This window comes from Ictalurus punctatus, chromosome 6 (genome assembly GCF_001660625.3).
Source record: "Ictalurus punctatus breed USDA103 chromosome 6, Coco_2.0, whole genome shotgun sequence".
Taxonomy (NCBI): Eukaryota; Metazoa; Chordata; class Actinopteri; order Siluriformes; family Ictaluridae; genus Ictalurus; species Ictalurus punctatus.
Genome location: NC_030421.2, coordinates 1,455,661 through 1,470,000, shown reverse-complemented (window position 1 = coordinate 1,470,000; position 14,340 = coordinate 1,455,661). Strand labels below are relative to the sequence as shown.

The 14,340-nt window shown below is 41.9% G+C and overlaps 1 protein-coding gene across 3 annotated transcripts in view; it reads right to left on the bottom strand.

The window, feature by feature from the left end:
* The window catches only part of dachd (dachshund d), a 119,886-nt gene extending 106,049 nt beyond the window's left edge, over positions 1 to 13,837 (bottom strand). Inside the window, exon 1 of one of the 3 annotated variants that reach the window (XM_017470342.3) lies at positions 12,704 to 13,837. In XM_017470342.3, coding sequence (XP_017325831.1) covers positions 12,704 to 13,266 — 563 coding nt within the window. In that variant the 5' untranslated portion in view covers positions 13,267 to 13,837. The remainder of the gene's footprint in view (positions 1 to 12,703) is intronic. The other 2 variants (XM_017470341.3, XM_017470343.2) reach the window with 2 other exon arrangements.
* Between the last annotated feature and the right edge of the window lie 503 nt (positions 13,838 to 14,340).

Sequence of the window (14,340 nt, the reverse complement as noted above, 5' to 3'; positions counted from 1 at the left end):
TTTATCAAGAACGAATGCTATAATGTTCTCTATGCTCGAGAGCTCTTTTTAACGGACAAAGGAGAAACACAAACGCTCTGGCGCTCGAACGATAACGACGGCGCGGCAGATATATATATAGTGTATTGTTCACCTCGGGTTCCTGATTTCCTTCAATTAAACATCCCTGTGACTAATAGCACCATGGAGGCCCGTCTGATCCGCGTAATCAGATCTGCAGAACGGCTATTGTCTCACATTCCTATTCTGACATTTGAAAGGTCAAGAGTGAGAGGACATATGATAACTGCGAACCCCCCTTTTTTTGTGTGTACAACCCTTAATCTCCCTTCGCAGAATTGGTGACACATAACAGTTCATCTCCGGCCGAACGGCGAGAGCGGAAGTTATATCGGCGTTCGAGGAAACTGCTGGATTTCTTTACTCGGCTATAAAGGTAAATCTCGGAGAACTCGAGTTTGGAGAAAATGAGGGAAGGTATTGTGTGCGTGCGCTGGCCACAGACAAGTGGCAGTTTATGTCAAATAAAAAGCTTTCAATCCCACGCTTTAGTTCTGGTAACAATGTCGAATGTTCTGGTTTCAAAAATCTTTATTTCTGACTGAACTATTCCACTTCATTTTGACATATTTTTACAGATCCAGCGTCTACTGACTGCCACGGTAGTGTAAAATTACAAAACAGGGGAATAAACGTGAAGTAGACCCGTGTACCTACACACTGTACGTACAAGTAATCATACATGCTCCATTTGTCAATCACTCACAGATATCATGATTATTATGACTTCTCAGTCATCTAACAGAAAACATACCACTTACTGAACAAGACAACAGAGATTTTATATATATATATATATATATAATCCCCTAATTCCTCCATCTGGGGATTAATACAGTATTAATTTATCTTTTATATATGTATACAGTACTGTGCAAAAGTGTCAGGCACCCTGTTTTGTTTTTTTGTTGTTGTTTTTTTACAAACTTTGTATAAACGTTGTTATAGATTTGATATATTTTATAGATTTTATAGATTTTAAGTGCAAACTTCGTTATAGATTTTTATGCTATGACGTCTACATTATCGAGTCAGTACAAAAGCTCATTTTATATATATATATATATATATATATATATATATATATATATATATATATATATATATAATATAATATAATTAACGTAAACCATTTTTTTTAATGTAAACTATTTTTATTATATTTAATAGTATACATATTGGACCCTACAACAGTTTATAAATAAATAAATAAATAAATAAATAAACCTTGGTCTTTGATAAATTATTCACAGCTGAGGAAAAACTGCAGAGGTGGAGGCCGTATGTGGGGAAAAAAAAAATATATATATGGATAATATTCCATTATTTTAAAACCTTTTAACTGGTGATGATCCACTTCCTTTAAACGTGATATATATAACGTACAATTACTTGTGAACAGTTCACAGCGTGCCATGGATCACTAAACACCCGAGATACGCTAGTAAGGGTTCGATTCCACGTCTAGAAAAAACCCCACAACTGACACAGAAAATCATATTTCTTTCCCAGTAGCTATAACACCTTCTGGTTTTTTTTCTTCTTGTCAGGGTGGTGCTTCAAAGAACTCGGTCGACAGCACTGTTATCTGTGTAAAACACAATGTCTGACATAATACACAAAGCCTGGCATTCACTTCCTGCCTCTCTCTGTGACAGTGCTCTCCTTTAAATACATCTTATTTCTTTTAACTGCAACCTTGGGAGAGCGGCAGCGCTCTAAAGCGCCAACACTTAACACCTTGTAGTCGGAGGAAACGTTTCTGATCTGCTCGTGTCATTTAATCATCCTGATTCTAGCGAGCTGTGCAGAAACAATTTTGCAGGATATTAACTTCCAACTAAACCCTGCTTGTGTCATTTGTGGTTCCACTCAACCGGTGGTCCCACGGGGAACGCACCCTCCCTACAGCTGTAATGAGGTTCACGACGCAGAATAAAGCCGGTTAATAGAAAGGTAAGATACATTTAAATAAATAAATAAATAAAGGAATAAATAAATGACACACACATATGCGTGAATCGGGAAAAACCAGCCGTTTCAAGTGTCGCTGAAAACCTACTTGGATTAGTAGTCAGAGCTAGCCGTTAGCTTTCTTCTAGCTGCTTGTGGCGTGGAAATCTAGCTGAATAGTTAATACGCCATCTCACCTCCAAGACAAGTGCAGACTTCAGTGTTTCCCTTCGGGGAGGCACTCTGTCAAATAGCACAGGAAATAACTTTGGAGAGAAAATTGAATGTGAGGGCGTTAAAGGGACGCGCTATCCACGGGGATGTCTCACAATTAGGCTAATACTAAATTATCTGAGGTAAAAACACACATAAGTAAACAGTAAACCAACACTTTCAGAGCTTAAAATAAATAAATAAATAAAAGCTCAGTGCCTCTTGGCGAGAGCCTCCATATGGTCTGCAGAATACAAAGGAAGGCGATGCCACCCCATGAAAACCATTTTTGTTCCATTGGAAAAAAAAAAAAAAAAAAAAACTAGGTCATCCTCTCATAATTGTCAATCATGCAATAAATCTCTCTGTGCCACAAATGAATACTGCACTGGGAATGAAACAAAGCGTATTGGCATGCGATGTCAGCTCGACTTAATTCATTCTCCTTTTCAGAAAAGCCTATTCACATGTGAAGTTTATGGATGTCACAGTGTCTGCTCTGGAGAAACAGAGGGATAATACATATAGACAGATGTATTGTGCTGGAAAACTTTTATCAGCATAATGCTTGGGAGCCTGTATAGAGCACAAAGCCTGCATTGGATCATGACATAACAGGACAAATTTCGGAGCAGAATACATTAACTGGTACGATGGCAGTTAGCAAAGGTGACTGTCATAGACCTGATGCTAAGCATTTAAACAGTTTTACGAGTCGCCGTGTGTGTGTATATATATATATACAGTATCTGACAAAAGTGAGTGCACCCCTGACACGTTTGTAAATATTTGATGATATCTGTTCATGTGACACACTGAAGAAATGACACTGTGCTACAGTGTAAAGTACTGAGTGTACAGCTTGTGTAACGGTGTAAATTTGCCGTCCCCTCAAAATAACTCAACACACAGCCATTAATGTCTAAACCGCTGGCAACAAAAGTTTGTACACCCCTAAGTGAAAATGTCCGAATTGGGCCCAAAGTGTCGATATTTTGTGTGGCCACCATTATTTTCCAGCACTGCCTTACCCCTCTTGGGCATGGAGCTCACCAGAGCTTCACAGGTTCCACTGGAGTCGTCTTCCACTCCTCCATGACCACATCACGGAGCTGGTGGATGTTAGAGACCTTGTGCTCCTCCACCTTCCATTTGAGGATGCCCCACAGATGCTCAATAGGGTTTAGGTCTGGAGACATGCTTGGCCAGTCCATCACCTTCACCCTCAACTTCTTTAGCAAGGCAGTGGCCGTCTTGGAGGTGTGTTTGGGGTCGTCATCATGCTGGAATACTGCATACTGATCATGCTGTGCTTCGGTATGTCACAGTACATGTACATTTTGGGCCCAATTTGGACATTTTCACTTAGGGGTGTACTCACTTTTGTCAGATACTATACATATATATATATATGGATATACGCCTGTCTTCGAAACGAACAAATGGGAGTCTAATATCTTTCGTAGAGGCAAATAAAACCGATGCGTGATCGAAAACTGATGGCTTGATTAAAACTGGGCTTATCATCAAGAAAAACCCCAGCTGGGAAACACGAGACAGTGAGCCGCTAGTCCTGCGTAAGAGTCTACGCCGTGGTCCTGACAAACAAAGGCTATAAAAGCAGGCGACGTGTGTGTGCTGTGGCCGCCGCTGCCTCGTCTTCCGCATCCCCCAGCCAGGTGTCATCGGTTTACACATATCTGATGGGACAGAAAGGGGGCGCGGTGGTCCACTTCCAGCAGACGAATTCGGTGTCATGTCTCTCCGGAGCAAACTGTCAGTCTTTACGGGGAGAGTAATAATAGCCGGGCACTACGGCTCACCGTGGCAGGGGCGATATTTTTTAAAAGAAGCCTCAGCGAGACAGTGACATTCGAGTCTGGCGGAGAGAAACTCAAGCCAAGCATCGTTGAGAGAGAAAAAAAAACACACACACACTGGAGTTATTATAATGGCTCTCTCTTTCTCTCGCGCGGGGCTCGGCGAGCGCGCAACGTGAGCGCCTCTGGATCGGGTCTAAAGGAAAAGACAGTGGCTTTTGTTTGATACGGAAATACAGTGTCTAGTTCTAACGCGAATTTGAGCAGGGCGGAGGGAGTGGACTGGATAGCGTGTAAATGGAATTTTCAGTTTATTACAAAGATTTTCTATGTGCCTTTGTATATAGTCGGAAAATATTTTTTCCAGGGATGTCTCCCTTTCCTCCCTTTCACAGTCAGTCAAGCTATATGTGACACTGATATATGCCGGCCTTCTGCGGGCGCCGCGTTGCGAAAACATAGCGGGGTTGCTCTGTCCGACTACAAGGTTGCAGAACGACAAGAATAAATGTCTATTTGTCCCAAAAAAAAAAAAAAAAAAAAAAAGGTCTAATTGTTGGGAAACTCAATCCAAAGCAGTCACAGTTCATTCTCAAGTAATGGAGGACTGTCCGAAAGTGAGTTAATACGTTTACATGGACAGCATGAATCTAATTATTAACCTTACTCTGATTAAGATAATAGTGTGATTAAGGTGTGTACATGTCTGTAATACACGTCCATAATGCGTCCAAAACAGGAGTACTCCACCTGTCTTAATTGGATTATTGATCACTTCGATTATGACCTTAATCAGATTAAGGTCAGTAAAAATTGCTGTTTACATGCTAGTTTCTTAATCAGAGTATGGTCTTAATCGGAATAAGAGTGGATTGTTGTTGTCCGTGTAAACGCGGCTAGCGAGGATAGAGAACGGAGAAAAACACACCAGCGGCATCAAAGCTACAGCCAGACGCTTAGTGTTTTTATCTAATAAACAGCCGTTTGGGTTTCACCTTGAAAGCGTCTTGCTCAAGAAGCAAAGCGCATATCTAACAAGTCCTGCACGCGCCATATGGGATCCTTAGTGGCAATAAAAAAAATAAAAAAAACAATATTTGTGTTTTGTTATGATTATTATGATTCAATTTGGGCAAATTGACTTTACACGCTGCTGTGTGGTCTGTGAGGAGTTCAGCTCCTGGGCGAGGGGCCTGGAGTCTCACGTTTGTCAGAAGGCCTGTCTGGGAGCAGATGCTTTGAACGGTGATAGAATTCCATTCCGGTCTCAAGTGTCATTAGCTGCGAGCCATTCGCTTTGCCAGGTAAAGATTAGATAACAATCACAACTTTATGAGATGCTCCTGGAGGTGTTTGTACCGGGCCGAGCGGCGCTGATAGAAATGTTACTCCTGTGTCATTTCCCTTTTAACTTCGCGTTCGGATTATGAAACCAAGTGGAAATCATTCCCTCGCGCTGACAGCTTCCAGTGCACTCGAGAACGAGAGAGACCAAACTGCAAATCAACTGGAACGAGGACATTTCGAAACAACTACGCTGTCGGGTTAACTTTACAGAAACGAGCCTAAAAAAATAAATAAATAAATAAATAAATAAATAAAAATCACGTGCATCCATCCCATAATAATTGCCACCGGTATTTTTATTTATTTTATTTTTGTTTTCAAAAGGTTTCAAAAGGGTGCTTTAGAGCCACATATTTTCTGCTTTGAGGAGGGCTTGAAAGTGAATTCGGTGAGCACTTATTCCTTTTGTCCTCAGCAAGCACTCCAGAGCCTGTTGTTTTTCTTTAATGGAGTCATGGTGCTCTCATTGCCCTGTAAAGTGGAGCTTGTTCTGACCTAAATGAAAACAGCCTGCAGAGCTAAATAATCACCTGTCCTCCAGCCTGGCACTACCAAAGCTGCCGACGCCGTTTACCGCGCCGAGGCACTACCATATCCTTCATGCTCAAACCCCCAACACAAACCTCACGAGTATCCATCAAGGAGTTCCGTCTTACGCAAAACAGCGGCATCGACAAGCTCCGTCACGGCTACACTGTGACTGTAGAGCTGTCTCACAACTTAGAGATGTTTCTATACTGCGAAACGGATCTGAGAGCCTTAAAAAAATAAAATATAGAAAAATATTTAAAAAAAAAAAAAAAAAAAGAAGTTGGAAGAAATTTCCAGAATCCCATTTGAGACTGATTCCCACAAGTATTCTTCTTTTTTTCTTTTCCTCCCCCCCCCCCCCCCCCTCCTGTCATCTCCAATGTGAAAATGAGCTAGGGAAAATTAACTCCTGATACAGCTACGCTGAATTAGACAGTGAAGAAGAAGAGGGGGGGAAAAAAGCACTTTTTAAGGATTCCAGCCTTGTCATTTTCAATTTTCTGCTCTTTGGACATGCGTGTATTCAGATTCAAGAACATCTACTCGGCATATCAATCCTAATTAGACAATCTGGGTCCGCGAAGGATAGGAGCGGAGTTATTTGCATAATTTAATCATAAATACTCAGCGATACATATTTCCAAATGCATTTGTACAATTATCTTTTCATCCTTGGGGCAAAAGTATTAATATGATTAGGCAATAATTCTTAAAAAAGAGCAAGGAAAATAGGAACGCGGCGAGTGCACCCTCTTTTTAAACTCCAGCTTTGGGCTATATGAAAAATTAATTAATTTCGGGGGGGAAAATCAATTTCTCGACGTGACCACATTAGACGGAGCGGGGCTACAGCCTAGCATCTCCGTCCAATCAAGAAATCTCATCTGCTCCCTCTAACTTCTGTCAGTAGTGTTTAACATCGCGGTACAAGCACCAGTGATCTGCGCCTTGCTCCCTAAATACGGTGTAATGTGGACGAGCTGCCGGCTAAAGACATGCCAGACCCTACGGTGTCTCTCTCGTTAACACTCACACTGTCTCACACACACACACACACACACAGGCCCAAATTCATGGCTTTCTCCACAGCCAATCTGTCACAGGTGCTGCTGCACTATTCCAATTTCCTAACTATGCCTTCTCCCGACTGCTTTAATCTTCCCATCATTTAAAATAAAAAATAGCCAAAATATCTGCCCTTTAATCCTCTCGGCATCACCTTATCACGTCCGTTATAAAAACAGGACGAGGTACACCCTACGTATGCGCATTAATAAATAAGTGCACTGTCAGAAACACAATTGTCTTCCTGTACTAAGCTCTGATCCTCCAGCAGAGACATGCAAATCTAATCAGCTCCAACTGCTTCACTTGATAACCAAAAAAACGATGGCCTTTAGAGCCTCTTCCATGAAAAGGGACTATAAATAGCTACAGTAGCGACGTCCTATCAGCTATATTTATTCAAGAGCTTTAACTAAAAGAACAACTTCGGTACAAATCCACAAATATTCCGAATTAAACGAAGAACAGATAATAAACACACACACGCACACACACACACACACACGCACACGCACACGCACCCACACGGCAGTCGTGATTATAACGACGTTCCGATTTCCGATCGACTTTTTTTTAAAAACGATGCGACGTTCCGGCGTTTTCTAACGACGTCGTCTTGCGACGTGCAGCAAATGCACAATTAATTTAGACGCTAATCCTATCCAACAGCGGCGCTCTGCCGACTCGTAGCAACAAAGATAAAAAGCCGGCTGTTTATCCTCTTCCTCTCCGACCCATCAGCACAACGTGAACTCAGGGCCAGAGCAGAGAAATGCATATTTGATTTGTAAGAAAGTGCTTGAATGAATTTGTGATTTTAACAAGCCTTTTAACATGCACATCACCCCCCCCCACACACACACACACACACACACACACACACACACACACCATCACCACCTCCGCCTTCAAACTCTTTCATCCTAATCAGACATCTGTCTCTCTGTTTTTTTGTGTGTGTGTGTTTTTTTTTAAGTTATTATCACCCTGGCTCCCTCTTGGATGTGGTTGCTGGGTGACGGGTATCTTAGCACCCACTCTGACTGGGAATGATTTGAATCCGATCCAAAGATTTCCCATGAGTACCTGTAAACACATCTGTGCCCTGCCGAAAACAAATATATCAGAAGAGCACTGCAGAGAGAGAGAGAGAGAGAGAGAGAGAGAGAGAGAGAGAGAGAGAGAGAGAGAGTGCGATAAGATCTGCCACCACTGGTGAAGACGTAACCCCCGAGCGCTAGACAAAATAATCCCACTTTCCTGTAAATGGGACAGTTTGTATCGTAACACAAACAAAACACAAGCCTCGTTTTTTTTTTTTTTTTTTTAATGCCCTGCCCTAATGACTGGGCATGTAAATATAAGTAAGTAAATCTTTATTGTCCCTAGAAAGGGCAAATTTGTAATTTTTTTGACATTTATATTGCTTCGAATTATGAAGCTATTATAAAGGGGGGGGAGGGGGGGGGGGGGATGGGAATACCATTTAAATAAAAATCCATGAAATTGTACGGCTGAGAAAAATAGCCGACATCCCAAAGGCCTCCTGTCGTCTGGAGGTGCGTGTTTAACCTTCAGAGGTAGACAATGATTGTCAATTAACTGCTGCATTGCTGTGCATGTACAGCTTGCCTGCAGTGAGGGAGCAGCACTGTTGTGATGTTTCAATAACCCTGTAAGTTCACATGCTCGTGGGAATGAAGAGTGCCTGCGCTGTCCCGCACACAAAATGAAAAGGAAAACAAGTGGCTGAAGTATTGCTTCTCGTGAGGCACCGTCGTAGCTCCCATGAAAGCGAGAGATTATGGGCCCTCTATCTGCTCGGCACTGGAAGGGGAGCATTAATCTGGGTCGAGGCTCTGTGTGAGGGTGTAGCATAGAGAGAGAGAGAGAGAGAGAAGGAGAGAGGGGAGCGTATGCTCCTGCAAAGCGAGAGCGCAGATCATCCGCCGCTGCCGTACGGCACACGTACTAAACTAGAGCAGCCAAAGATAAACAGCTATCATTTAGCAACAAAACAAAAGCCCAAATAAAAAACCAAACATGAGCATTTTATCATCATAACAGTGTAGGAATTAATGCATGGAAATCTTCACGTTCTGTGGAAATCTATCAGGGGCTCTGAGTACACACTACCTACAAAGAAATCTCCACGAGCTCCACTAGGTCAGTCTAAAAGACGAGGTTTTCGTCCCGTGGTTCCGCGTACGGCTCCAGATACTCCAGAAACATCGGCAATACTTTCCCGCATCAACAGAACTCAAGTGACCCACGAATACTTGAATTAGGAGCTAAAGTGCAAACCTTTCTGCTTAAAGTGCCAAACATACACACGCAGATTCAATCAGCAGTGTAACCAAGAGCTGCTCCTCCTGAGCCATCTGTTTGTGTTCCATCTACACAGGATATCTTTGTCCATACAAATGATGTAATTCTCCAAATGGGAAGCAGCCATGGCGGATATGATTGATTTCAGCATAACACCGGCAGTACCAGGTGCTTTCAGAGACCATTACAGGCCTCTCCGTGCAGCAGTAATAGGCGAGCACTTTAGCGTCATTAAAGCAATATGTAGCACTGCATTATCCTTTAACCCCATCACTGGCCACTCTCAGTGCCAACCTCAGAGTTCAAATCACACACTATATCACCGTGTGACCAGCCAAGGTCCGCGTGGACGAGGAGCGAGGCCTCGCAGCTTTACGTTCCAGCTTTCACAAACTGAATCATCGTCACTGTGGTCAAACGACCCAAAAATGAAGGCATGATGTATGCTGAAAAGCGCTCATTTAGGTTTCTTTTGTTTTATATATATATATATATATATATATATATATATATATATATATAAAATATATGTTTCATATTTAGGAAAAACTGTAATTAAACATATATAAAAACGTGACATGGGTCAAGGAATAGCGTGGCCAGTATATAAGAGGCCAGTATTCTCAAAAAATAGATTTGGGGTTTTTGTTGTGTGTATATACGTCAATAATGACATATTATTAATATAATATATTAATCAATTAATCATACTAACAATAACAAAGATAAAACGTGACCCTTTTCATTAAATAACATTTGTCTTATTATAAATGAAACTATTATTATTATTATTATTATTATTATTATTATTATTATTATTATTATTATTATGTTTGTTTGTTATTTACAATTAGACAAAAGTTATTTACGGAGAAAATGTTGCACCCACTTAACAGTAATCTATGTTTCCACTACTTAAAATTAGCTGGAGACAGTGAATCTTTCCTCAGTATTGACAGTATGCACTTACTGACCACAAGCACTTTTTATTCTGACTGGAGTAGAAAGAAAGAAAGAAAGAAAGAAAGAAAGAAAGAAAGAAAGAAAGAAAGAAAGAAAGAAACAGTATAAATAACTGAATGTACTAGGGGGTCACGTACAGTGCACGAGATTTAATAACCATTAGTATCCATTTACTATCCTTTTTTTTTTTTACATGATCAAGCATATTAAGAGAGCATTATTGGTCATGTGTTATACATTAAATAAAAGTAATTTAATAAATTTCACTTATACAATATCTGTAAGTGTTCATTTGTTGAAAAAAAATATTTCATGCTGGCAAACGGGTCTGTTTATACAGCGGTGTGTCAACACACCCGGGCTTTACTCAGGTCAAAGATATTATCACAACTCTTCCCGTTCATTCATTAGACTATCATGATCATTTCTTTGCTAGTTTGTTGTAAATGCAGCGCTGATATTTAACTGCAAAATTCCGCGAATGAGTTTTCATATTCTAAACTTCATTATTATTATTAAATATTAGCAGCAGCATGCACAGCAAAAAAAAGAAAGAAAGAAAGAAAGAAAGAAAGAAAGAAAGAAAGCTAGTGTTATTTACACAGTGCTTATTTATGATGGTCCAGCTGGACGCGGATGATGAGTGTAAAAGTTCATCTTAAACACGCTGCTGTTTAGCTGTGTACTTTGTGTCAGTGCTGTATAAACGTTAATCCAAGACAATGATGTTTAGCTGGGTTTCTTGTGCCAGTGGTTTATACATTAATCTAATACACTGTTTAGCTGTGTACTTTGTGTAGGCCGTGTAAATGTAAACGATGGTTAGCTGTATACTTGTGTGTATACGTGTCAGTGGTGTAGAAGTTAAAGTAACAGCTGTGTACTTGGTGTCAGTGGTGTAGAAGTTAATGTAACAGCTGTGTACTTGGTGTCAGTGGTGTAAATGTTAATGTAACAGCTGTATACTTGGTGTCAGTGGTGTAGAAGTTAATGTAACAGCTGTGTACTTGGTGTCAGTGGTGTAAATATTAATGTAACAGCTGTATACTTGGTGTCAGTGGTGTAGAAGTTAAAGTAACAGCTGTATACTTGGTGTCAGTGGTGTAAATGTTAATGTAACAGCTGTATACTTGGTGTCAGTGGTGTAGAAGTTAAAGTAACAGCTGTATAGTTGGTGTCAGTGGTGTAGAAGTTAATGTAACAGCTGTATACTTCGTGTCAGTGGTGTAGAAGTTAATGTAACAGCTGTGTACTTGGTGTCAGTGGTGTAGAAGTTAATGTAACAGCTGTGTACTTGGTGTCAGTGGTGTAAATATTAATGTAACAGCTGTATACTTGGTGTCAGTGGTGTAGAAGTTAAAGTAACAGCTGTATACTTGGTGTCAGTGGTGTAAATGTTAATGTAACAGCTGTGTACTTGGTGTCAGTGGTGTAGAAGTTAAAGTAACAGCTGTATAGTTGGTGTCAGTGGTGTAGAAGTTAATGTAACAGCTGTATACTTCGTGTCAGTGGTGTAGAAGTTAATGTAACAGCTGTATACTTCGTGTCAGTGGTGTAGAAGTTAATGTAACAGCTGTGTACTTGGTGTCAGTGGTGTAGAAGTTAATGTAACAGCTGTATACTTGGTGTCAGTGGTGTAGAAGTTAATGTAACAGCTGTATACTTGGTGTCAGTGGTGTAGAAGTTAATGTAACAGCTGTATACTTCGTGTCAGTGGTGTAGAAGTTAATGTAACAGCTGTGTACTTGGTGTCAGTGGTGTAGAAGTTAAAGTAACAGCTGTATACTTCGTGTCAGTGGTGTAGAAGTTAATGTAACAGCTGTGTACTTGGTGTCAGTGGTGTAGAAGTTAAAGTAACAGCTGTGTACTTCGTGTCAGTGGTGTAGAAGTTAATGTAACAGCTGTGTACTTGGTGTCAGTGGTGTAGAAGTTAATGTAACAGCTGTGTACTTGGTGTCAGTGGTGTAGAAGTTAATGTAACAGCTGTGTACTTGGTGTCAGTGGTGTAGAAGTTAAAGTAACAGCTGTACAGTTGGTGTCAGTGGTGTAGAAGTTAAAGTAACAGCTGTATACTTGGTGTCAGTGGTGTAGAAGTTAATGTAACAGCTGTATACTTGGTGTCAGTGGTGTAGAAGTTAATGTAACAGCTGTACAGTTGGTGTCAGTGGTGTAGAAGTTAAAGTAACAGCTGTATAGTTGGTGTCAGTGGTGTAGAAGTTGAGCACGGCGGTAACGGCTCCGCTACGTCATCATCTCGGCTGAACTCGCGAGCTCGGAGTCGGTTCTCTGCAGCTCCGCGCTTCTTTCCCATTTAACAACTACGCGAGAAGTTGGAGCTGACTGCGCGCGAAGCTGCATGAAGAATCGGCTCTCCTCCGAGCTCGCAGCGCAAGTGTGCGCGAGGGCTGGCGCTCGGCGCTTACCTGGCATTGGTGCAGTCGTTGTAGAGCGTCTCGAAGTCTTTGCGGGAGATGAGCTTGCAGCGGTTCACGCCGGGCTGGATGGCACCGAGGCCGCGCAGCACGCGCACCTGCTCCACGTTGCACACCACGGGCGTGATCTCGAGCCGCTTCAGCTTGGTGTAGACGGTGTGCAGCCCACCGACCAGGTGCTTCAGGAACAAATCGAAGGCCTGCGGCAGGCAGATGAGCTCCCGTCCGTCCACGGTAAACGAGGCCACCTGCGCGCCCCTCAGCTCTACCATCTTGCACTCGTTATTCTGCGGGGTGTTCTCCACGGGCGACGGGGTCGAGTACACGGGCTTGGAGCCGAGCGGAGTCGAAGTGACAGCGATCGGCATAACCGGGCTTCCTGCCGCCGTTCTCAGCTCCGAGCGGAACGGGTTCGCGGCGGCCGGAGCCACCGACGGACACGGAGACGAAGTAGCCGACGGTGATGAAGTGTTCACCGAGGAGGAGGAGGAGGATGAGATGGGAGACGGCTGGACCAGAGAGGAAGGGGGGATCAAAGCAGCCGGCACGGCCATGGTCAGCTCGAGCACGCGTTAAAGTTCAAAAAGTGGGCAAAAATTTTAAAAAAAAAAAAAAAAAAAAAAAAAAAAAAATACCCCAAAGAAAGAAAAAATAAAAAGTAACGCGCGAGTTGGTTCGAAGGAGAAATCCACAGCAGCGCGCGCTCCAGCAAGAAAAGTTCCACCAAAAAAAAAAAAAAGGCACGAGAAAAAGCGTGTGTTGTGATGAATTAGGCTGTGCACGCCGGGACGACCATTTGGAGATTGGAAGAGAGAGAGAGAGAGAGCCCGAGAAAGAGAGACAGGAAGAAAATGAGCCGAAAAGTGCAGCTCGCTCTCTGGGATGAGTTGTTGTTGTCACAAGGTCCAAAGAGGGAGGAGCTAGTGGACACTGTCGGCCTCTGAAGCACGCGCGCACCGTCTGCGTTCGAAAGCGCGCAGTAACGCGTTAATGAACTCATTTCCCGCAATGAACGCAGTCCCCGCAATGGAGTTAGCAGAGATTTTCACACTATTTACTACTGAGTGCAAGTGGAAGGCGATGCTAAATACACACTTTACACTCTCCCTCACTTCATTTCTTCATTCACACACAACTCTTTGATTTATTTATTCTTTTTATTATTATTATTATTATTATTATTATTATTATTATTATTATTATTATTATTATTTCTAGGATGAGTTTGTTTATCTCCTTGGTGTCAAAATGCCCCACTTCTCCATGCAGATTCACTACACTGCTCTGAATCAGTGGTCCTCTATAGGCTTTTGACAACCGTACAATAACAACCAATGAAATAAGCCTATTCTGTAGGACCTGTAGGGGACAAAGTGAACTGCTGTAAATGTGAAAATCCGAAAAATGAAAATTTCCCTCAAATGAATAAAGCCAAAACAACACGTTTACCTCCTGTGCATACGCACATCCTGCACCCCGGCCTCATACATATATTTAGGATACGCAACATACTGTATACTGTAAGTGGAAGCTCAGTGGTCTTTGTCAACATGAAAACAAATATCTGCTTTTACACTCTGTCACATACCCTTTCTTCTTATTTGTCCCCCCACCTGTGCACACACACC